The following is a 24,619-nucleotide window of genomic DNA, read 5'->3' on the forward strand; positions in this document are numbered from 1 at the left end:
AAAGCACTATCACCCCAACAAATTAGGCCCTCCTTTCCCTTTATACAATTTGTATCAAACTCATCAGACCTGCAAGCAAGATCAAGGTACTAACAACACTAGTAGCCCTCCCACTGGTAAAAGCAAGCAAAGGCAGTGCATGCAGGCTTACTGCTTTCTTTCCTCTGATTCTTGGAAAGGTGTTAGGGAGATTTCCTCTTTCAGAACAAAATTTTGATTTCTCAAGTAAGTCTGTCCGAAACATGTTTCCCTCCCTTTCAGCTCCAGGAGTTTTGAGGAGCCTCTTGCATGCCCCGTGACATCCTGTTCTTGCCCCTGTCATGCTGTTTGTAACCACCCATTCACCCTCCCTTCACCCCCCATATCACAAATATCTAGATGGTATTTCCCATTTTGTCCCTTCATTCTCATACCTCCAAATCCTAGCACATTGCCTGACACACAACAGGATTTTAATTAATGTCAGTTGAGTGTTGATGGATTAAATGAAAATATTAATGACAGGAAAGCAAACAATGACTAAAATCTAAGTTCTCTGGGACAGAAAGGGTGATTTTTAGCTCAGCAGGCCCATTTTCAAAGGTGAGTACAATCTAATACAGTGATCCTTAGAAGGAATCGATAGAGAGGAAAGAAAGGAAGAGACATGATCAGATACATTATTTAGTGTGAGTCCTTGGAAAAGGTCAGGAATAGAGGACAAGGCTGAAAATCACACAGTCTGAACTCCTGACCAATTATCTCTATACCCTTGGACAAGTTATTTAAACACTGAGCTACAGCCTCCTCATCTACGAGAGGCACTTGTAATACCATCTTTGATTATTCCATGGAATTGCAGGATGAAAATGGGCGCGTGCAGTAGGTACAGAGCAAACATTCTGTTTTATTTATTACTCTCTTCTTATCCACAATAAGTATCAATCACATAGCAGGGATGCTGCATCATGGAAACACAGTATGTAAATAGCTGCGTCCAAGGATAGACCTTCCCTCTCATGGAAGGAACAGAACTTGGCATCTTTTAAACTAAACCAGACACTGTGGTGAGCACTAAGACTTTCTTTACAAATAGTTCTACAGCGAGCTGGAAGCACTTTGGAAAGGCAATGCAAATCTAATTAGGCAATGCCATGTGGCCAGCATTAGTAGCAATTTTTGAAAACAGCCCAGGAGATGACTTTTAGAAAGTGGTATTTTTTTTTTTCTTTTAAGGGTTCTGTTTCTCTGCTGCTTGTGTTGCTAGAGTCTACATGCACACACACCACACACACAATCTCGCTTTCTGGGTGGAAATACAAGACATGTTTGGCACCATACATATTCCTAATGGCCAGGTCTGCCAGTATAAATAAAGTATTAAAATCACTGTTCCTAACAGAATAAGCTCAAGTGTTTTAATGGGAATAGAAGAAAAACATAAGACAAGAACAAATGGCTAAGAATGGGACAGCTGCTCCATCCCAGCTATTTCCTTGGGAAGGAATTGACAGATTCTTCAGTTCTCATTTGCATCAAAAACACTAGTAGTAACACATACACATACACGCACACACATGCACACACAAATTGTGTTATCAACTGGCGCACAGAGTAAAAACATTTGCACCGTGAAGACAACCGCACGATGAAGCCTTGCTGACAACACACATCCTTTTCTCCAAGCGAACAGATCTCTTTCACACTAATATTCATTCATATTACAAATAATAATAGTAACAACCTATATTTATGTTGCCAAGTATTACGCTAAGTTCTTTATATGTATGCATTTATTTCCACCTCACAAGTCTTGTAAGGTAGACATTACTGCACTCCATTTCTAGAGTGCAAAACTGAGGTCCAGAGAGCTAAATGAACTTTTCCAAGATTGCACAGATCATGGGTGACAGAGAAGACATCCAATACAGATATGTCTACCTCCTGAGCCCACATACCCCACTCCCTCACTGCACTAACTCAAAGACATATTAGACAAGTTTAGTAAACACCATTCACATGCCAGGGACTCATAAACAGCCCTGAATACTTCAAGAAAAATGGGGCTCTTGATCTGAGGCCACAATAAGTCAATTCAGGCCACTACACTGAACCTACAAATGTTTTGAGCTGGTTCAGTATAGATCCACCCCCTTACTCTTACTTATAATGTGTGACCACATGCCAAAATCATTACAGTCACAGACTTCCAAATCGAACAACTCAACTGCCAAGCTGTGGAGAGAAGGTTCAAGTTCCAGGAACCAGAGTGGCAAAGGCTATGGCTTCATAAAAGAGAGTTAAAGCTTCACAGAAGCTGAAATTAGCCATGTTCTCACAAAATTCAAAATCCCAGGCATCCCGCTAATAGGTTCCCCTGGGATTCTTATGGAACTGGTGGTACAGATTCATTCATGCATTCATTCATTCAACAAACATCGATTGAACACTGTGCAACTTCTCGCCGCTCCAGATACAGGAGTGATTAAAGCAATGCAATTCCTGTCCTCCTCTCACCAAGGAAATGTAAAACCACTATCTCCACCTGCTTCTCAATCACAGCCTTCCTGGAGAACGTGCCTGAATACTGTCCTGGGAAGAAGTCCTAAGATACTCTCTACCCAACCAACTGAGGGTGCTGGGATCAGACAGCTACACCAAAGCCAGGCCACATCAAAACATGCATGACTGCATGCTCTCGGGCCTCCCCGGTGGCGCAGCAGTTGAGCGCTGGGTTGCGAAGCTGCCCGCGGCCTCTGCGGCACTGGTTCGATCCCTGGCTGCTCCCCGGCCACCGGAGGAGGGTCCCACATGGCGCGCAGACCTCTCCTGCCGCCCGCTGCTCCCCTCAGCAGTGTACTTCGGTCCTTCTGCCTGCTCTGCTCCCCGCTCTGGCTCTGGTGAATTCTCTCACCCTCCCTCCCGCACTTCTGACTGTACCCAGTGCTTGTATAAACAAACAAACAAACAAACAAACAAATAAATAAATAAACATGCCTCTATTAAAAAAAAACTATAAAAAAAAAAACCAGTCATGCTCTCTCTCGCTCTCTCTCTCTCTCTCTCTGGATAATGTAAACTGAAAGACACAGAGATTGAGCACATCAAGGGTGGAAAGACACGTGATGCTTGACCACTCTTCCCACTAACAACCGTGAAGGGGTCCTGACGCCCACCCTTCCTGAGTCTGGTTATTCACCAGAAGATAACCCCTGTGCATCCATGTGCATCCAAGTTCGAGCTAAGGAGTCAAACTGACCCAGATTTTAACTCTGGCTCTTGTATTTATTAATTATGATGCCATGATTAAGTTCTTTTATTTTTCATTTTACTGTGGATATTTTCAAATATACACCGAGATCATGAACCCTCATGTATTTGGTCATCCATAGCTGCAATAATCAGATTTCCCCAGTTGGCTTTATCAACCATCCCCTACAACTTTATATTTTCCTGGTGATTTTTAAAGTAAATCTCAGTCATCATGTTAGATGAGTTCCTTTATTTCCATGAGTCTCAGCTTTCTCCCCCACAAAACAAGAATAATGATACCACTTCCAAAGGCTCCTTCATTCATTGGACAGAAATTTATGGAGCTGCTGCCACCAGCCAGCATAGTTCCTGCCGTGGGGGGCACAGCTGTGACAACACAGAGCATTTGCTCTCGCAGAGTTTACACTATATTGAAGAGGTGAAAATAATGAGGAAGACATTTCAGAGAGAACAAAACATATGATGGGGAACGGTGGATTACTTGGGGGGCCAGAGGTAGACAAGGGAGTCCTCTCCCATGCAGCGGCCATGGGAGTAAGATGCAACCAGGGAGATCCCCAGCAGAAAGCACAAAAGCAAAGACCTGCGGCAGCAATGTACTAGGCTGTTGGACGGCTGTTTTGAGGATGCAAGAAACGAATACACTCGAAGCACTTCCTACAGCGCCTGGCATATTGCAAGTGCTCAGTAAACGTTGGTTATTATTCCTCCTTAGGGAGGGCCTGTCACAGCATGACCCAGTGAAGTATATTTTGGAAACAGCTCTCTTCCCAGGTGCCAACTGGTCTTTTGGTTCACTTAGCATATCCCACATGGCAGTGTGGGTGAAACCACAGACCTTGGGGTCTGCCTGGCCCAGCTGACATCCCAAGGCCAACATTTAGCAGCTGTATGATTTCAGATAAGCCACTTGGCCTCTCTGAGCCCCAGGTTCCCCATCCTCATGATGGTGAAAACAATAATAAGGTTTTGAGGATTCAGTGTGTTGTGGTGGGGCACGCGGCGGGGGGAGGGGGTGGGCAGGTTAGCATGTTGTCTATACAGTGCCCTTAATATTCCACTATCTTACAAATATTTCTTATTCTTAAATACTAATATATATATTTACTTTCTTGCCTGCCATGGTTAGGAAATCCCCTCCCTCTTCAATTTTTTTTAAATATTTGGAAATATCTCTACCAGTATCTTCAACAAAGATCAAATGCAGGCTGTCCCATCTGTCTTGGCAAGCGCTGGTGGCTTAGTGGTGAGCAGAGTGGTCCTCCGGTACCTCGGGAAATATGGACACATGAATGGAAATCCATTTGGCCCAAGTATAAGTTGTAGAACCTTTTCAGAAACTAAGCTAGGGCTCTGCCTTTCATCTGGGTCTGTGCCACTTGGGAAAAGCCCCAGAGGTGGAGGGGTAGGATGAGGATAGAATAGGAAACTGGTTCTTCTGATGGATTCTGTGTCCTGAGACATTATCAGTTCTGGACGAGATGTCACTTGCTCAGAGTAAACTCTACAATAAATTGTGTCACATCAGCCCAGTTCCAAAGAGGATATGTCTGTATGGATCGTAAAGGTGCTTTGCTCATAGGCATGTCGGGATGGCCACTAGTTCGATCCCAACAGTGACCGGGTGAGTCATTTTATGTGGACATTTTTATAGACACTGGGAAGGAGTGCTCCTACTGTGACAATAAAAGCTTCATAATTGCTATTGACTTATTTAGTGTTGCTTTCAGTCTTTACCACACCATTAAACAATATTGCACAAGCAAAATTCTGCTCCCAAGTTTGCTGTGCTAAAAACAATGTCACTTCCTGGATTGGATCCTGGAACAGAAAAAGGATGTGAGTGAAGAAACCAGCGCAATTCAAACCGTATCTACAGTTTAGCTAAAAATAATGTACTAATGTTGAGTTCTTAGTTTTGACAGGTGGAGCATAGTAATGTAAGATGTTAGCATGAGGGGAAAGTGGGTGAGGCGTATACAGAACTCTGTGCACTATCTTTGCAACTTTTCAGTAAATATAAAATTATTTGAAAATTAAAACTGCATTTCCAAAAAAAAAAGTGTGCTGTTAACATGAATTTGGGGAATGTTGGTCCAGGTTTTATTCCTCAGTGACATCCCATCCTGAGACTAAATGGAGCCTGTATTTACCCTGAACTTTCCAAAAGGGTGGAGGTATCAATTGCAAGCAGGGAGGCTGGGGGAGACAGTGCACATTCACAGCACTTGAAGACAAATTGTGCCTTCAAAAGCAAACGATAATTATGCAGGAGCCGAGGAGCGTTTGTAGAAAATCACTATCTCATCCGAATCTACATCCTGTTAATCAAAGAGGTCGAGGCCCTTCTGATTATCAGACTAAATATTTTTAGGCAATATCACTGAATGCCTGGAAAGAACATGGACAACCTCAGCCAGAAACAAAAAACCCTGTTCAGATGAAAAGGCAAGTCCGGCACATCATAGGAAAATCAACAGCATGAAATTTATAATGAAAGGTCGGCAAAAACACTCCCTGTATTAAAGTTTCCTCCTCCCTCTCTGGCTTCACCTTCCTCCGGCTCCACTCCCCCCACTTCCAAACACCCAGATTTCTACAGTGACCTTTGATTCTCAGCATCTGACCAAAGCATGACAGAAGGTGATCTAGAACTAGTAGTAAGAAGAGAAGGAAAAAGAAATAGATGGAGATGATTCTGCTCTTCAAGAGATGTTGGGTGCATCATTGAATAGAGATGAAAATGACATTCAAGTTGGGGCTGCTGAATTTCCAGTCAAGTCTTGAATGTGTAGTGAAGAGCACCCCAAAAAGAGCATGATATATTCCTACTCTTTCTTTCCATCCTTTGCAGTGGTGAACCTCTGGAGCTTCCATAGCGGCCACAGAAGGGTTTTCTATACAACAGGGACATTCTAGTGCTGGCTGCTACTGCTTGTCTTCTTGCACCTCTAGAAATTGATTAATATCAGTCATCTAGTCCTGTCTTCTCAATGAAGTCACAAGTCACTCCTTCCTCTAAACATGAAGTTTTCCCTGTGTCTATAATATATAAATAGCTCCTGCAAATGAATGAAAAGACAGATAAGCCATTCCAAGGAAACCTATGATTAATATCCATTATGGAATTTATTTGTGTAAACTTATTCATGTCAATCTAACAGGTTCCTGCTTCTTACTTTCTAGATATTTTAAAGAATGGTAGAAAATAAGGATTGGATCAACCTAACAGGGTTATATGAAATGAATATCCTTGGTACTTGATGAAAGAATTCAGTATCTGTAACATAACATCAGAAATTCTCCAAGGAGTTTACCAGGAATGTTCAGGTGTGATTCCACCCACTAGAATTTTCCAAGACACATTTTTCCTGGACATAAAAGGTCACTGACTCCTGAGACACAAATATGATTAAAAACATGAATCATAAATACTATAAATTAGACTGCCAAGGAGACTTCTAACTTACATGGTGTCTGGACTGAGTGATAATTTATTTTCAGGACAACTTTAAACAAAAGACCCTTATGAAAGTAAGATGCTTTCATGTTCTCTGCTCTTTTGCCTGATGGGAATGATGAAACTTGGGGAACTTCAATGTTAGTCCATTTAAGTGTTGATGCAAAAATCATCCAAAGATTGAAACTTCCAATGAGAAACTTGCTAACAGTCACCTTCGCTAGCCAGGAACTCAATACCATTTGCTCTTTCTCTACTACATGACCATGATCTTGCTCTTACGATGCTTGGGGCCCACATATATCTCGATCCAACTTATTTCCCAGTGCCATCTGGAAGAAAATGTGCTCATTTGCACCCAAGCCAGAACTGGATATAGCAATTGCCATGTCAGTGTTGGTGTAATTTTCCCTACCTCCCAGGGCTATGAGATTTGGTCACAAAACTTCCAATTGCTGGTGTACCTTGCTCTAAAATGTGGCTATTTCTCATACCGTTTTATGATCCTGTTCATAAAAAAATGTCAAATTATTTAATACAAAGAAACCTATGACATTCTATTTAGTAGCCCCTTTTCAGACCATGTCAACATGGACTTTGCAAACACAGGGCAGCATTTCAAAGGTCAGGAAAACATATTGTCGTGCAGAATCAGAGCACCCATGCCACCTATGTCAACTTTCATAGGCTTAATTCCTGTACCCATCAAGCATAAACATTAGCAGTCGAATGGTCCAAAACGATGATTCAGCATATAAAATACCACCATGACTCCTCGCGCAGCTTCAGCAGAGGCAGCCCAGACTGTAAACGTTGCAAAGCCAGAACTGTTTGTTTTCAAGAACCTCCAGCCACAACTAAATGCATCCTTTAAATTGTCTGGCTTTTTTTATTTCAAACCAAGCCCTCCACATTACTTTAATGTGGGGGTTACTTGAAAACATAATTGCTAGGAATAACCACAGTAGTACGCGACTGTCAAAAACGAAGCAATCTTGTTTTTGCCAACCCCCATTACTCAGTGCATCAGCTACATAATGTATGTTGCCTATACAGACCTTTGAAAGGAAAGAAAATCTTTGGGTGCAGACCAAGATCCCCAAGTGTGCTCTATCAGCTAAAGTACGCCTATTGAAACACAATAGCAAATTCAGCATTTTTTTTCCTTATAGCAGAATAGCGGAACAGAATTTATGACTATTGAATCATACATACACACCCCAAACCAATATAACCACAACTCAACACATGTGCACGCTCGTGCACATACACACACACACACACACAGAACTTGTAGATTATATTTTAAAATTCTATTTTTTTGAAAAGTCAATCTAAATCAATAAAACTATTATCTATTCATTAAAAATGTCACAAAATCTAAAATATCACAGCTGGTCAGGAGGCAGAAAAATAAGCTAATTGGTCAACAGATTACCCAATCAAGATGAACCAACAAATTTGGTTATTGGCTAATAGATTACCTAAAATGAAGTGACAAATAATCCGTTGGTTAATTGGTACCCAACCATGATAAACCACAAAGAGGGCCATCGGTTAACAGATCAACCAAGAGAAATCAACCAAGTGGTCCATTCATTAACAGAAGAACCGACCATGAGAAACCAATAGAGAATCACACCTTGAGAGAGAAACCATGCCAGAGAATCCAATGGCCGCCACTGACACCGAGCCCAGGTTCAACAGGGAGAGACAACTCAAAACTCTTCAACAAAGGGAAGCTCTTAAGGAACCCAAACACACAGTGATTCCTGGCTCCTAGACCATCGCACAGGTTGCCACACAGGACTGAAAATGCACCGTGTGGCTATACTTACGAAGATTATTTATGGGGGTTCGGGTATCCATGTTCTCATAATGCTGGACATGGACCACAATGTTGAGGTCTCTCTCCATGTGGTCAGTGTTGCAGTGGCTCTGTGGCCTCATGACATCCGCAAGGGCCCTGGAAGAAGAAAGAATTTAAATCTGTTCATTCAAAACACAATGATTAGCACCTACTGTGCGCTGAGCATTGTGCTTGTGGCAGAAAACAGTACCCCTTGCTCTGCGGAGCCACCATTTCAGTTGCGGATGGGGAGGAGGGGAGAAAAAGACATGTCGATGAGATGGATCACTGCATAAGAAGTTACATGGGGACTCCATGCACCACAGCTCACAGGCTCTTGCAATGGCTCTGCGTGACAGCGGTATTACCTACCTCACGGCGCTCTTGAGACAATTCGACGATGAATGCGCATTTTGTATCTGCACCCCATAGATGTAGTCCTTGCTCAGTCTACCATGAGACACCAACACGTTATGCACAGCACTGGTCCACGTAAGCAACAAGAGCCAGCACTGATTTACTTACCATAAGCCAGTGCTACGCTAATCACACCACATGCTCTGATTCAACCAATTCAACTACTTCTTTGCAGATGCGTAAGCAAAGGTTCAAAGAGGTGAATTAAGCTGTTCTAGGTCACACAGCCAGTAAGTGGGAGAGCAGGGGTTCGGTATTCACAGCCTTATAGGAGAATCCTTCCTTGCCTTTTCTAGCTTCTGGAGATTACTGCAAGTCTTTGGGCTTTGTTGGCTGGAAGCTGCATCACTCTACTCTCTGCTGTGGGTGTGTGCCTGTCTTCAAGGGCATGTTCTTGTAAAGACACGAGTCAGAGTGGATTAAGAGTCACCTTCCTGCAGTACAACCTCACTTTACTAACTCCATCTGGAACTGTTTTATTTCCAAATAAAGTCACATTCTAAGGGCCAAGGGAGCTAGAAAAACAATGTATCAACCAAGGGATACACAATCCACCTCATGACAGTGACCTTCACAGGTAAATGTGAACTAGAAGAGAAGCTCAGTGCTTGAGCTCAGCACAGGACAACAGTACCCACCTACGGTCCTACCTCACCCACCACCCTGGGTCTAGTTAGATATGTGATTGTCCTTGAAAGATCTATGATAGTGTAGGTATTATTGCATATGTGCATAGTATCTTTGACAGAAGTGGTGTTTTTACCATAAACTTCATTCCATTCTTAGTTCACCAAAGCTAACCATGTTACTGCATGGAATCTCTTTGTCACTTGCAACAGCTGCATAATACTCCAACAAATGCAGCCCCCACGTTTCTCTTACCTACGGAATGACCGTCTCTCCATGTGCAATGACGAATGAAAATGGACGCAAGCTACAAACATCCCACTGTCTCACTGTGAACCTTGAACCTTGAATGTCAGCCCTGCTTGTCCACATCTCTCATCATAACACCTAGATGGCCACCAGCTTCCTGATTCTGTCAACAACACTGGCAAAAATATCTTCAAGCAGGCTTCCTCTTGGACCGAGGGGAATTTCTACAGGGTACAGGCCCACGAGTGATACTACCAGGTTTTAGGATATATCCAGATGCTCTTAACTGACCCATGCCCTCTGATTCCCCATGTAGAGTGACTGAAGGAAGAGGAGCTGTTTGGGGAAGGTCCACACACCTCACCTATGCATTTCCACCTCTCTGCTGGAATTCCCCCACTGCATTGTGATTCTCAAATGACCCTCTGTCCCCTAGCAGCACCTGGGATCTTGACAAAATGCAAATTTCAGATCCACCTACACTGTGTCAATTGGCCTTGAGGGCAACCCCAGCTGTGGGCTCAGCAATCTGTGATCTCAAGGGCTGCTCATTGAGTTTGAGACCCTATGAGAATAACAGAGGCCTGAGCTGGGGGGTGACAGCTCTGGGGAAATGGGACAATGAGGCAAGAGCCAGAGGCTGAGCAGTATCAGGTGAGAGACACAGGTCAACACGGCAAGAATCCCCTGTGAGTGAGAGGGGAAGATTGAGTCTAAGAGACAAGAGTATGACAGCAGCTTCCATTCATTCACTCATTCACTCAACACATACTTGCTGCCTGAGTACCCGTCACTCAAGGAGGCACAGTGGATGAGACAGACAAGGTTACTGCAGATTAGCAAGTCCCATCCAAAGAGTAAACCGAATGTTCCTACTGGCCAAGCTTTGAAGGTAAAATACAGTTGAAGGAAAACAAAGAGTAATGGTTTTGACTTTGATCTAAATTAATTTTGATCACAACGTTAACACAAAGCTAACAAAATTCAGAATGAGGGGAATTTTTAAATGAATAAGAAACATAGCTCTCTTTCTCGTGCCGTCTTTCCCTAGAAAGTCTTATTGAAACTTAGGGAAGGAATCAGAGGAATTGCTACTGCTTTCAATTTGAGGCCCATAGAAAGAAAAAAATCATTAATTCTTCCTGAATGGGAGCCTCTATATTCTACAGGATATATATTCTACAGGAGAGGATAAAAATATACATGTTAAATTATTACACAAGAGCCGCAAACATAAATAGAAGAATAACGCAATCAAGAGAGTCCAGAGCACATAGCAGCATTGTTCCCAAGAGCACCATATTGGAAACAACCCAAATAAACTGGTGAATGGATAAAAGACATATGCTATATGGGATGGAATATTATTCAGCCATAAAAAGGAGATACAGTACTCATGCCATCTACAATATGAATGAAACTTAGAGACATTATGTAACGTAAAAGAAGTCAAACACAAAAAGCCATAGAGTGTGTGGTTTTATTATCTGAAATGTTCAGAAGAGGCAAATCCATAGCGACAGAAAGTAGATTAGCAATTGCCAGGGGCTGGGAGTGTGGGAGGAGAAATGGGAAGTGCTGCTAATGAATGTGAATAAGGGGTTTCTTGTTAGGGTGATGAAAATGTTCAAGAATTAGAGTCTTGGTGGTTGCATAACTTATGAATATACTAAAAACCACAGAATTTTATGCTTTTTTTTTTTAATTCTAAATATACAGAAAGAATTGAACAAGAAAATCTTCCTGAGGAGCTGATGTTCGAATTAAGCTCTGAGCAGTGAGCTGGTCCCACAAAGAGGATAGAGAGAATATTCCAGTCAGAGGAATATTCTGGCTGGAATATTCAAGGTTCAATATTCAATATTCAATATTCAATATTCTGGCTGATGTTCAAGGTTCACAGTGAGACAGCTGGATGTTTGTAGCTTGCATCCGTTCTCATTTGTCGTTGCACATGGAGTCCTGAGGCAGGAAAGAGTTCAGATATCTGAGGATCCAGCAAAGGCCGTCATGGGAACTTTGGCCAACAAGGAGGGGAACATTCCAGCTGTGGATTATCAGACCCATTTACAGAGTGAAACGTACTCAAATTAACTACTCAGGGTGTTACAGGCAAACCCCGACATAAAATGGGGTTGCCTGACTGTGCGTCCTCACCCGCGTGCTTAAAGGGGACTTATTAATGCTAAACTGCAGACATACACAAAAGGTTGATGAAAGGTTTATTTACAAGGGAAGGGGAAATGGGAAATGAATAACTCAGGGAGAAAAAGAGGGAGACAAGTTCGTAAATGTGTTCAACCCGTTTCCGCTGACCTGGACTCCCAATGACCCTCTGATCTGGCAAAAACCTAGCACGCCTTGTAGCCAAGCCAGTGCCCGCAGGGCCACATGGCCAGTTAAATACCCAAACAGAGAGCCTGGTTGCTTAACTCCACCCTCAGTTCCTCTCAACCTTCCCTTTGGTGATCATGGGATTTGTAGTTCCCAGTGTGGTGGGGGTGGGGCCCACAAAGCCTGTATGGAGTTTGCTCAGGACATCCTTTGCCCCTATCAAGGAGAGGGACTGAGATACAAACCAGAGTGTCTTTGAAATCAGCGTTCAACCTCCTTCCTGCCTCTGTGCCGTTGGCAGGGACTGAAACTCTCGGGGGCTACAGGGAGGAATACATGAAGCAAAGGCAGAGGCCTCCCTATCTAACTTGGCTTTTTCACTTCTAAACAACTTCTTGTCTTCAGGAATCTCTGATCCCTTCTGGAGTTCAATAGAAATTCTGTGTTATTTTTTTCCAAGAATCCACCAGATTCTCTGAGTTTCCCCCAAATTCCAAAATACTCAGGCTTTTAAAAACATGGCATCAGGATGGTAACCATGCACTTGGTCAGCACTGCCATCTGCAGATCCCCTGGTCTTCTCTTGCGTGCCTAAATTCATGATAATTCAGCTCAAAGGCCAAGGACAGTCCCCCCAAAGACAGTTCCCCAAAACAGCCCTTCCCAGAGAACGCTGTGTACACAAGGGTGCTTAGAGACCGCCACATCCTGAACAGGAGTCTTCCAGGCATGGCTCACTCACTCCAGGGGCTGCATAAAATGATATGCATGGGAAGGGAACAGGAGAACTTTCGTGTATGGTCTTTAGTCATTAAAAGTGAGAAACTATGAATAATGCTGCTGTGCACATCGGGTGCACATTATCTTTTCAAATTAGGTGTTTTCTTTTCTTGGGATAAATACCCAGCTATTAGATAACCAGATCCTAGGGTAGTTCTATTCTAAATTTTTGGAGAAATCTCCATACTAGTTTTCTATAATGACACCAATTTACATTCCTCACCAACAGTGTATTTTGTGTTCCTTTTTCTCCGCATCCTTACCAATACCTGTTTCTTGTCTTTTCTATAAAAGTCGTTGTCAGGAAACTCTTATACTGCAAGAGCCAAATAATGGTTGCTAGAAGGGAAGAGGTGGGTGGGATGGGGTCACTGGGTAAAAGGGGGCAATTGTATGGTAATGGATGGAAACTAGACTCATGGTGATGAGCATAATGGCATACACATAAGTGCTGGTTTTTAATGATGGACGCCTGAAATCTATAATGTTATAAGCCAATGCTACCTCAACTTTAAATATGGGAAATTGATTTAGTATGTGTATTGATGGGTGCCCTCATTGTGCAATGCCCACATCACATGGTGAAGTGAGACTCAGGAGCATTGGACCAAATGGGTAATTGGCAGCGGCATCCAATGCACACTGGGGTGCAGTGCCTAAAATGCAGTTTTGCATGGACCCCTAAAATAAAAATGCAGGTTAAATTATGTAGTTTTACAAATCTAATCATCACTAGCAGACCTCTGGCTTATAAAGATCCTCCTTAACAAAGCCATAGAAGAAGAAAATACCACTCAAGCAAATACAGGAGCTATAGACTTGAATCTCCCTTCGTGTTGACAGCTTCCCAGAAGTCAAAGTTGCTATGGTCTATTCAGATCCAAATTAAACCAGAAAAAAAGTCAAAACTCTCATGAGAAGTATTCAAAATAGGGGTTTATTAATGGTGAACTTCATCCTCAATGTACATCATGTTTTGAGATATCAGCTAATGGCTGCATGAAGTCATTGTGATTAGTGGCAAATTTAAAAGTATGATTTTTCATCTTCAACTCAATTTAAAATTTCTGCTCTTCTGTACACTTTATAATGTACTGAGTAATTGCTCACGGATGGGTGCATATACTTATTAATAAATGAGTATATATTGGGATAATTACTAAAAATGTTACAAATAGACATGTGTCAAAAAATAAAAGTACTGAATTAGGCAGTGGGAGGAATCCATTGTGTGCCAGAAGCCAAACAAATGCCCAAGGAGTAATTTGTGGCACAGTGTTGGGTGCTTCTCAAACTTCAACATGCATCCTATGACCCAGGGTTTTGTTAAAATGCAGATTCCTTTGAATTAAGTCTGCAGGTAAGTCTGCAGGTACTGTTCCAGCTCCCAGGTGATGGAGTGGCTGCTGGCCACATTGAGTAGCAATATCCTCAAGGTATCGTGAGGATATTTCAACTTGACTGAGCCATGGTGTCTGGCTATTTGAACAGACATTATTCTGCATGTGTCCATGAGGGTGCTTGTTGGATGAGATTAACATTTAAATGGAGAGACTGAATAGTGCCCTTCATAAGGTGGTAGGCCTCGTCTAATCAGTTGAAGAATTGAATATAACAAAAGGCTGACCCTTCCTTGGTGACAGAATTGTCCTATCTGATGGCCTTCAAACTGGGATGTCAGCCTTTCCTGGTTCTTCAACAGCCTGCTGGGTTTTCTTTGTTTTTTTGTTTGTTTTTTTTTTTTTTTGCTGGGACCCTCGCCGGCGGCCAGGGAATGAACGGGCACTGCAGAGGCTGGGGGCAGCCTCACAGCCCAGCGCTCAACAGCTGCACCACCAGCCTGCTGGATTTTGAGCTCAAACTGGGGCATAAGTTCTGGAGATTTGGGGCTTGCCAGCCTCCATGATAACTTGTATCAACATCTACACTATTATCTGTATATCTGTACCTATGATTGATTGTAGATAGATAGATAGATGGATAGATAGATAGATAGATCCTACTGGTTCTGTTTCTCAAGAGAACCCTGGCTAATACCTTACTGAAAAAGCAAAACCTTTCCGTAACCCAATTCAGAACAATTATGTTGCACCATTTCCATTTTTGAGGTCAAAGATTATTCACTGCTCTCTCGTGGCCCTCAGCATAGACCACAGTATACCATAAGCACTCAATAAATACCTATTGAATGAGTATGTGAATGAGTGATTGAGTGAGTGAGGAGCAGTCTTGTCATGTAAAACAGGTTGCCAGAAGCCAGACCTCCTCTGCCATGACAGTGAGCAAATAAAAGAACCCAACATTTGTGACAGGCTTCAGAGCACTAGCAGCTGCCTCAAAGTCTCTGGGGCCCCCAAGCCTCGGGGTCCCCAAGCCTCCAGGGTCCCCAAGGTCTAGACTTTGTTCTGACTTTTAAACAACTGAAGAGAATTTCTCAGCATTTCCTCTTGCACCAGAAGCATCATTTATTTTTCAAGAATGCAAGGCCAACAGGCATGAGGGCACTTTCCGGAGTGGAGGTTACATGGGTGTCAACATTTGTCAAAGTTCACAGACCTGTACACATAAAATGCATGCATTTTCTTATGTACATTTTGCCCCAACAAAGTGCTTTTTTAAAATTGCGGAACTTAGTGCCCAAAGAGGAGCAAACATATCTTGCAAGGAAAAATAATTTAGAGACTTTTCCATGGCCAACAGCATGTACACGCCGGGACTCTCCAGGGTGGAGAGATGGTCGAGGTCATAGGATATCCCCCAAATGCATGGGTGGAAGGGGAAGGGAAGCTGGAAGAACAAAAAGGCAAGGGAATGAGAGACATTTGTCACTTGGTGCCATTTTTTTGCAAGGGACACCAGCGCTTTGGAAGTGCACGGGGAAGCCACACAGGCACTGTGCTATGTAATCTGCCACTTGGATTTCTCCGTCTATTTGAAGGTGGGCAAAATAATGACGTGTGTTCTCTACTGGCTTCAAGTGGCGAGAGCTTCAAACACAGATTGCTGCCCCCAAGGTCACTTTGCACCAATGCCTCTGCCAGGAGGGGTGGCCTGCTGGGGCAGGTGCACAGAACAAGCCTAGCTTGATCTTACAGTGGCTTTTTGAACTGGGCCTGGTGCATGCGTTGTATTTGCAGGACATGAATCTCTTCTTTGGGATCTGAGACTGAAATTCTGTTGCGTGTGCTCAAAGGCAGGGTGGCCTACTGGCCAAGGATTTGTGCTCTAGCCTGAGACTGTCTGGGCTTGGAGCTCAATTCCTCTACTCACCAGGAGATACTGCTCATCCTCCTGGAAAGCGATCTATGCCTCTACAAACAGCAGATTGTCCTAGGCCTAGCGCACTGGAGAGGGACATCAAATTAAATGAGAATTTACACACGAGCTTATGCAAAATAGCGAAACCAGCAAGGATTTTCTCCATCTAGACCAACACTTGGCAATGGACTCATGTCCTCACACATGCGTCGTTCCCTCCCCTTCTGAACCTGCTACCCCCTCCTGCAAAGATTATAGGCAAGTCTGGAGAGGTTTAGAGGCTTGACCAATGTCACACACTACAAAGATGTAGCAGAGCAAGGAGTGGGCACCGAGACCCATCACCCTCTTCAGTAGATAAACAAAGAAGATGATGATGAAGGGTAGCCCCCAAGCAGCAACCATATGACAGCCTCTGTGCTAAGAGCTTCCAGGCCTGGTCTCAATGAATTCCCACACAAGTCTAGGACACAGGGAACATTATCTGGTTTACAAACAAGAACCTAGGACTCAGAGGGGTGAAGAAATTTTCCCAAGGTCACGCAGCTAAGTGGCCAAGCTGGAATTAAGTCTAGGCCACATGACTTGAGCCTGTTCAGACCAACCTGGCTATCTCTCTCGGGCCTACAGATAACACAACTGAGGGATGGTGGATGGTGTGACCTGAGAGCCTCCTAGGGGGACAGTCACCACTTAGTGGGAACCAATATTTAGTTGCCTTATGAAAATGCAAGTCCAGTGTTGTCAGATCCAGCAATTTCTTAAGAAAAACCAGAAATCTGGATTTCTGTGCAAAACCTTCCAGATTTCCAAAGTTTGGCAATTGGCTCTAAAGTTGGTTTTAAAACGCCACGCATAATAGAGACTAAAGAGATTTCACAGCCAGATGCAATGAGCCTTGACTGGATACTGGTTCAAAAAGCCAGGCTCTAAAAGACATCTTTGCAGGACTGGGGCATTTTTAACATGATTGGATATTTGATAATAATACAGGCTTTTAATTCTTTTCCTTTGGTGTGGTAGTGGAATTGTAGTTTGTAGTTTGTGGGAGAATATTCTTGTTCTTAGGAGATCTATGCTGAAGTGTGTAGGGACAAAGTGTCATGTCTGTGTCTTATTTGTAAATGCCTCAGCCAAAAAAAAAAAAACAAAGAAAAAAATGGGGTGGAAGGAGGGAGGAATTGAAAGAAATAGCAATAAATGAAATAAGACAAAAACTAATAATAGATCATTCTAGAACAGTACTTCTCAACTGGAAGATTCTGCTCCTTGATAACATCTGACAATGTCTGGGGACATATTTTACTGCCGCAACTGGGATGTGGGGTAGGTGCTACTGGCCTCTAGTATGAAGAGGCCAGGGAGGTGGCCACACACCGTGTGGTGCACAGGTAGACCCCCAGAGAATGATCTGGCCCCCAACGTCAGCAGTGTCCAGGTGAGAAGCCCTGGTCTGGATGAAAGCTATGCTGGAGTTCATTTTATTTTTCCTTCAAGGTTGTTTTCTTTTTTGCATGTTAAAATGTTTCACAATTTTAAAAATCGAGAAAAAATTAAAAATAAAAATGAGACGACATAAACAGAAATACCTTGCAGGCCAAACAAAACCTGTCTGCATGGTTTGCCAACCACCATTTACAATCATTTCTTCCAATAAATACTGGTCCAATGTGACTGCTGTTTGCAGCTGCTGAACAACCTCTGGACAGTTCTCCCCACGTCACATGCAAGGCCCCCACCACCTCCGGGCATTGCCGTCTTTCTGCTCATTTCAGTCCTACATCAGCCCAGCAGGAAGCAGGGGCTGTGCCCATGACTCTGAGCCTGAGAATTGACATCACGGAAGCCTCTTCGGGGAGAACTCAAGGGCACTGGAGATGGAGCACTGTGATGAGCTGTCAGTCTCTGATGAGAAGGTGCTGATGAGATGAGAACGCCCATCTCAGTGGCCCCTGAAGCCCCAAACAAAACAAACGAAGAGGCTGCAGCCAGCAGGTTCATTTCACCTGCAAGCCACCTATAACCTCTCTGATGCCAAGTGAGGCATGCCAGCGCCTCCCAGGCAGCTCTTCACCCCACAGGCAAAATCGTATTATGGGCTCACTGACACACTGGAGTGCAGATGCCATGTGCATTTGGAAGGCTGGGGCAGCCCCAGCACCAGGGAAATACACACAGGGACAGAGGCACAGAGAACAGGCAACAGAATACAAATAGAAGAGTCAGATTGGACTCATTCATCCCACACCCAACCCTGTAAAATGGTCCCAAACCCAAGTCCCCAGTGGCCCAAAGTGTGGACCTCTTTATATGAGTCATTTGGGGAGGTTGTTAAATGCAGATTTCTGGGGCCCATCCCCGACCTATTGATTCAGGATCTCTGTGGGTAGAACTCAAGATTATGCATTTTAGGATCCTCACCCCAAATTTAGATGCTTGCTCAATCTGAACAGGTCTTCCAGGAACACCAGGAGGAGGGAAATTCCACAATTTTCTAATCAGTGACCTTGGGCAAGTCAACCAACCTGAGCCATGATTGTCTATTATGCAAGTGCCTGTCTTACAGGGTAGAACTAAATGGGAGAATGTTTACACCCATGCGTACACACACACACACACACACACACACCCCAGTGCAGATGAGCACCCAGACCTATGCTCAGCAAACATTAGCTCCTTTTCCTTCATAGTGATTGGCTGAGCATTGTAAAACCTGGAGAACCTGGTAAAAAGTAGTGATGCTCAGACCCCACCCTAGAAATTCAGATTTAAAAAGTCTAAAGTGGGGCCTCTGGCACCAGTATTTTTTAAAAAGCATTCATGAGGATCCTAAAACAGAACCAGGTTGAAACCCACACCTTAGGATTTGTCTGTAACAATCAACTATTCTTCCTCTTTGGGAGTGTGCCTTCTGCTCCATTCTGGAATATCCAAAATTTGTAACAGGAGAGCCAGTTTAGATCCCCAGGACTGGGTACCCCTAGAGCCTGCCTGCAAAGTGCCTGCAGAACAAAGTGGCTGCAGCCTGCAGTGCTGAGTGATTCTTTTCCCCAAACAGGGCGGGGGGCCGGGTCTGGTCCAGGGCCAGGAAGCTGAGCGCCAGAGGGGCCTGTAGGCTTCTAGTGGAGTGAGGTCTCCCCAAGAAAACACAGATCAGAGAGGCTGCAGCTTGCCCCAGGCTCTCCCCCAGGCCCAGAGGTTAGCTCTCAGCATCACCTTTCCACCGCCAGCCTCTCCCTCTCCCCCGCCCCACCCCAACACCAGGCGGGCTCCTTCAAGAGCTGCTTTGCAGGTTAGGGTTTGGTGGAGATCTCAGCAGAGGAATGAACCGGAATAGCAAGGCAAAGCAGCCTACCTATCCGGGGGTGACTCTCCCTACCAAGGCGACACCCGCCACCGCAATCCTGCGTGGGTATCTCACCCGCACCTTAACACAGACCCTGGGATGGACAGGGGCGGGCTGGGCCTAGGCAAGAGGAACTCCCCATACCTGGGGGAGCAGCGGATGGGCGGGGCCAGCGCTCTACTCAGGCGTGTGTCAGAGTTTCCCAACCCTCATCTTTACTTCAGTGCCTGGAGACCTCTCCGTCCATCCATCCACACCTCCCGCGCTGACCCCAACTGCAAGAACTTCTCCGCGCCTCCCCCCAAATCCCTCCCCTCTGGGAGAAAAAAGTCATCATCGGATACTCTGCGTATAAATAGAAAATAATTACTAGTGAGGTGGTGATGTTCCTTCGCCTATTTTTGGTGGGTCTCTTTGTTCAGATTTTTTAGGCGAGGCGCACGGAGCGCGTGCATACACTGGCGCGCACGCAGGCCCGCGGTGGAGGTGGGGGGCCAGGAGAGGGGGGCCGCAGAGCGACTTGGTTGCCCCGACTCGGACAGATGGTAGAGCTCGCACCACAGTCACCCAGCGGTTCCCGGGCTGCCTGTCACTCTCCAAGCCCGCGCGCCCCGACCTCAGGCCAACCCCTGGCCTCTGCCTGGGTGGGGGGCTGCAGGCTCTGGGCTGCGTCCTCCGCCTCCAAAGTTACTGGCTTGTGCGAATCAATTTAGACACTTTAAAAAAAGCAAAAGGCAAATAGCTCCATTAATCCCCAAATGCCTTCTCCCATCTGCTGCGGCTTGCTCGTGCTGGGACTTGCATAATGAATAAGACAAACGGGAAAGTTGACGAATCAGGGTGTCTCGGGGGTGCAGGCGCTCGGGGAGGGGGCTCCCGCCCTTGGCACGCGCGCGGACCCCGGCCAGAGGCTCGGGGCGCCGCGGAGGCTCCGGTCCCCTTGGCGGCGGGTGTGGGGAGGGGGGTGCAGCCCGGGTTCCAATTCCCGGGACCCGGCAGCTCAGGGAAAGCGAGGCGGCCGCTCCAAGCAAGGCTTTTGTTCTCGCCCCCCTCACTCTGCACCTCCCTCGCCTCATTTTCGCGAGTCGTACGAGTTGCAGGCGGCACACACTCCTTCCCGGCCTCCCGCACACACGCGCGCGCGGCTCACACACGCCCCCCGGCCCCTGCGGGCTCGCCTGCCCCTGTTTACCTAGAGGCTCCGGGCTGGCATCCGGGAGGTGGACCCCTCCCCAATACCCAAGACTTCGGGGCACCGGGCCCCCCAGGAGTCTCTAGTCCTCTTCAATGCTTGGCGGGAGGGGGCGGCCAGAGATCTAGGGGGTCGGAGTCACTCCACACACGCGCGCGCGCGCACACACACGCGCGCACACACACACCCGCTCACATCCACACCTGTGCTGCGCCCAGCGCCCCCTCGCCGCTCTCCCAGCCGAAGTTGGCTTCCCGGGTGCCATCCCCTGAAGGAGATGCTGGGGTGGGGGGGAGCGCCACGGCCTGGGGGAAGGTGGAGAGGGGAGAGAACGGGGGACAGCGGCGCCCGGAGGACAGGGCGAGGGGGGAGGCAGCCCACCTGGACATGTGCTCCCTCTGGGGCCGGTGCGCTTTCTCCAGCCCCAGCTTGGTGAAGATGCCCACGAGCACCATGACGGCCACCACCCCGCAGATGATGTAAACGATCAGGTTGGTCTTGTCCTTGGTGGGGTCATGCAGGGGGTCGTCCTTGCGCGCCGGGGGCTTGCCGGTGTTGAGCCAGAGCGGGGTGTCGTAGTTGGTGCAGGTGCTTTGGTTCAGGCGCCGCTTCTTGAAGGTGCAGCAGAACCGGAAGCCACAAGTCCCGCAGCAGAAGATGAAGTCGCCCGAGCTGCAGTTGAACGGCGGGTCCCACTGGCCCATGACATCGAAGTAGCCCCGGCAGAAGTCCGGCGTGGGAGCCCGGGTCGGGGGCGCGTCCGAGGCCCCCGCGCCCTCGCCGGCCTCTCCGGAGGCTGCCCCGGAGCGGTTGCCCCCCGCCAGCACCACCACGCCGCCCAGCTGCGCCAGCTGCCCGTGCCCCGCTCGCTCCTGCGCGCGGCACACGCGGGCGCACAGCTCGGTGAGGAAGCAGCCGAGGAGCAGCCGGAGGACGCGGCGCATCGTGTCTCCCAGCCCGGGCTCGACCGCTCGGCCGCCGCTGGAGCCGCTGCAGCCGCCTCTCGACGCGCGGCCGAAGCTGCCGAGGCTGCTGCCGGGGGCTGCGCGCCGCCGCGGGCCGCACATGCAGGGGACGGCGCGGGGCGCCCGGTGGTCGGCGGCCACTGCGCTCGGCTCAGCCCGCGCTCGCCTCCAGCGCGCCGCGCGCCGAGGGGCCGGACGGGGAGGAGCGCGCGGGCCCGGGAGGGGGGAGGGCGAGCGGGGGCCACGCGGGGTGCAGGTCCGGCCGCGACGAGGGAGGCGGGGGCCGGAGAGCGCGCGGAGTCCGTCTGTCCGCGCCCTCGCTCCGCCCGCGGCTCGGGACTCGCCGCCCGGCGCCCGCACCTGAGACGCCGCTCACCTCTCCAGCTCGCCAAGTGCGCCCGAGAGAGCGAAGCGACACTTGTGGAATGGAGGGAGGGCAGGAGGGAAGGGGGGGGGGGAGGGCGGGCCGAGGAGGCGCGAGGGGGGGCGGGCGCGAACCCGAGAGGGGCGGGGGCGCGGGGAGAGGTGACTCGGGCGGGCGGGAGCGAGTTGGGGGCGCGCGGAGCGGAGCGGAGCGGAGCTGGGCGGGCGGGGAGGCGCGAGCTCGGCAGCCGCCGAGGCTGCGGGAACGGCTCGGTCTCCCGGCAGGTGGGGAGCGCGGCGGGACCCCCCGCGCCCTCCGGGGGCTGGAGGCGCGGCTCAGACCTGTGCAGGGCGCAGAGGCGGCTCCGCCCGCGGCTTTGTCAAGGGTGCGTGCGCAGGAGCTGCGGCTGGATCTGCCCACCAAGAAAGCGGTGACTGGGGTGAGGCGGGAGAGAGAGGGACAGACTAGGTGGCGTCCACTCCAAGGCAGACCCGGGCGCTACAGGACCCCGATCGGCCCCTCTCACGGCCAGGTGCGCGGGGCCACCCTGCCTGCGCCCTGGAGACGGGCGCGCAGCCCGCGTGGCTGGACAGCCTGGGCGGACCGGAGGACCAAGACTGAGCTGGCAAGGGGGGGGTGGCTGGACCCTGCGCCCGGGATAAGCACCTCCCGAAGAGGGTTTAGGATAAACTAAAGTCAGGGAAGAGCTGGACCTGGGAGTGGGGGGCAGAGGACCTGGGGGTGGCCTCGGAATAGGCCTGGGCAACTGGCAGGTCCCGAAAGGGTCTCCCCGCGGAGTCACCCAGTCCCCCACCCCCACCCCGCCCCGACCTGCCACTTTCTGTCCCTTTCTGCCCTCGCAGCGCTCGCTCCGCCCCACAGGAGGGCACCCCGCGGCGCCGCCTCTGCGCGCCCGGATCCCACGCAGCGCCAGGCCTGGGCGCCTCGGCCGCCCTCCCCGACCTGGAGCCCGCGCGGCGTCGGCCTCCGGAGCCCGCCGGCCCCCGCCCCGCCGAGCCCCCTGGACATCCTCACCCGGGACTGCGGAGCCCGGCGGGCTTCCTCTGCTTCCAGCCTCCAGGCACCGCTCAGCGTTTCCAAATCTGCCCTCTCCTTAGCCGATTCCAGCCAGCGCGCGGCCCTCTCCTATTGCTCCCACTGCTTCCTCTCCTGTGCTCGAATTTGACTCCAGTAGCCCCTAAAACAGGATCTGTACCAAAGCTGCGACACCAAATTTAGATCTCCACACGCCCCTGCGTTTTGTTTTTTAATTGCATTAACTAAGTATACACTTCGCAGTCGGCTAGGGGATTTGCAGGGAAATGTTGCCTCCACCCTCCACTCCATCGGGCTGCAGTCAAGGGCTGTGCTTTCCCGAGCTTTTTCAAAGAACCAAGAAGTTGAGCCACATGCACCATGACACGAGGGGGTCCCCTTAGCTAAAAATCCGTGGGGGGAGGTGTTGGGACCCTACTGCAAGTTTGCTCAGAATGAGAAGGGCTTTAGCTCACTGTGTGTTCTCTTTGAAGAAACATCACCTCCTCCCTCCACAAAGTTGGGAAGAATGATCCTGTGCGCACAAAAGCAGAGCAGGGGACGCTGATGGCGCTTACCAGGGGCCCTGGAAGCTTCGGGAAATGGAGGGTCGTGTCATGTCCCAAATCCACCTGGACAGGGCTTGAGATTGTTTAGTTTCAGTTCACTGGCATCATTATCAAGGGGTCCCCCGAGTAGGACAGGGTGGCGTGTCTGTCGACCCACACCCACCACCACAGTGGTTCTCTTCAGACTCAAGCCTTGTGTGCAAGCTTGCCACCCTGTCCCCTAGCTTGTTCTTTTCTAAAATCACCTCCTCACGGCAGCCTAGAGCCGTGCCTAGCACAGCGGACAAACGGAATATTTGCTGAGCCGCTGAGCCACGGGACTTGTCTGCCTCTCTCCAATAGGCCATATTACCAGCCCACACAACAGAGGGAGAGACTGAGGCCCAAAGCAATTAAGCCAGTTGACCCAGGTAGCTCAGCCAAGTGCTGCTGTTGGCATTCCACCTCAGAAATGTGGCTCCCGGGCCGTGTTCTCACCACTGCAGGCAGTGCCTTCCTAAAATAGGCCTCCAGACTCTCCAGCACCTGGTAGGATGTTAGGCACTAGGTTTTTTGTTTCTGTCTGTGTGCCCGCATTGAAATGTAAACTCCTTGACGGAAGGGTGCTGAACCCTTGAGGAGCCCTCAGCCTCCAGCACGGGGCTGCCCGGCTGGCACTCCACATGTGTGGATGGTCTTCTTTAACTTAAGATACTTAATGCCAGCCCCTGTCTTAAACCAAAGGAGGAACCGAGGCTTACGGGGAGGGGACAAGGGCATTTCTGCCACAGGAAGCTTGCAGAGGTTGGGAGATTTCTACACACTAAATCGGAATTGGAGAAAGCTAATGCTCTGGGCTTTCACAGTCCAAGAAGCTGAGCTTCAGAGAGGTTAAGGACTTGGTCCGAGGTCACATGACTAGCAATGGGACAGCCAGGACCGG

General features: G+C 48.2%; 1 protein-coding gene across 2 annotated transcripts in view; it reads right to left on the minus strand.

The window, feature by feature from the left end:
• The window catches only part of SHISA9 (shisa family member 9), a gene marked incomplete at its 3' end in the record, with an annotated part of 242,818 nt that extends 220,303 nt beyond the window's left edge, over positions 1–22,515 (minus strand). For both annotated transcript variants that reach the window (XM_084250909.1, XM_084250908.1), the window contains exons 1-2: positions 21,146–22,515; positions 8,551–8,678 (exon numbers count right to left, since the gene is read on the minus strand). In XM_084250909.1, coding sequence (XP_084107035.1) covers positions 8,551–8,678; positions 21,146–21,831 — 814 coding nt within the window. In that variant the 5' untranslated portion in view covers positions 21,832–22,515. The remainder of the gene's footprint in view (positions 1–8,550; positions 8,679–21,145) is intronic.
• Between the last annotated feature and the right edge of the window lie 2,104 nt (positions 22,516–24,619).

This window comes from Talpa europaea, assembly GCF_964194135.1.
Source record: "Talpa europaea genome assembly, chromosome: 12".
NCBI lineage: Eukaryota > Metazoa > Chordata > Mammalia > Eulipotyphla > Talpidae > Talpa > Talpa europaea.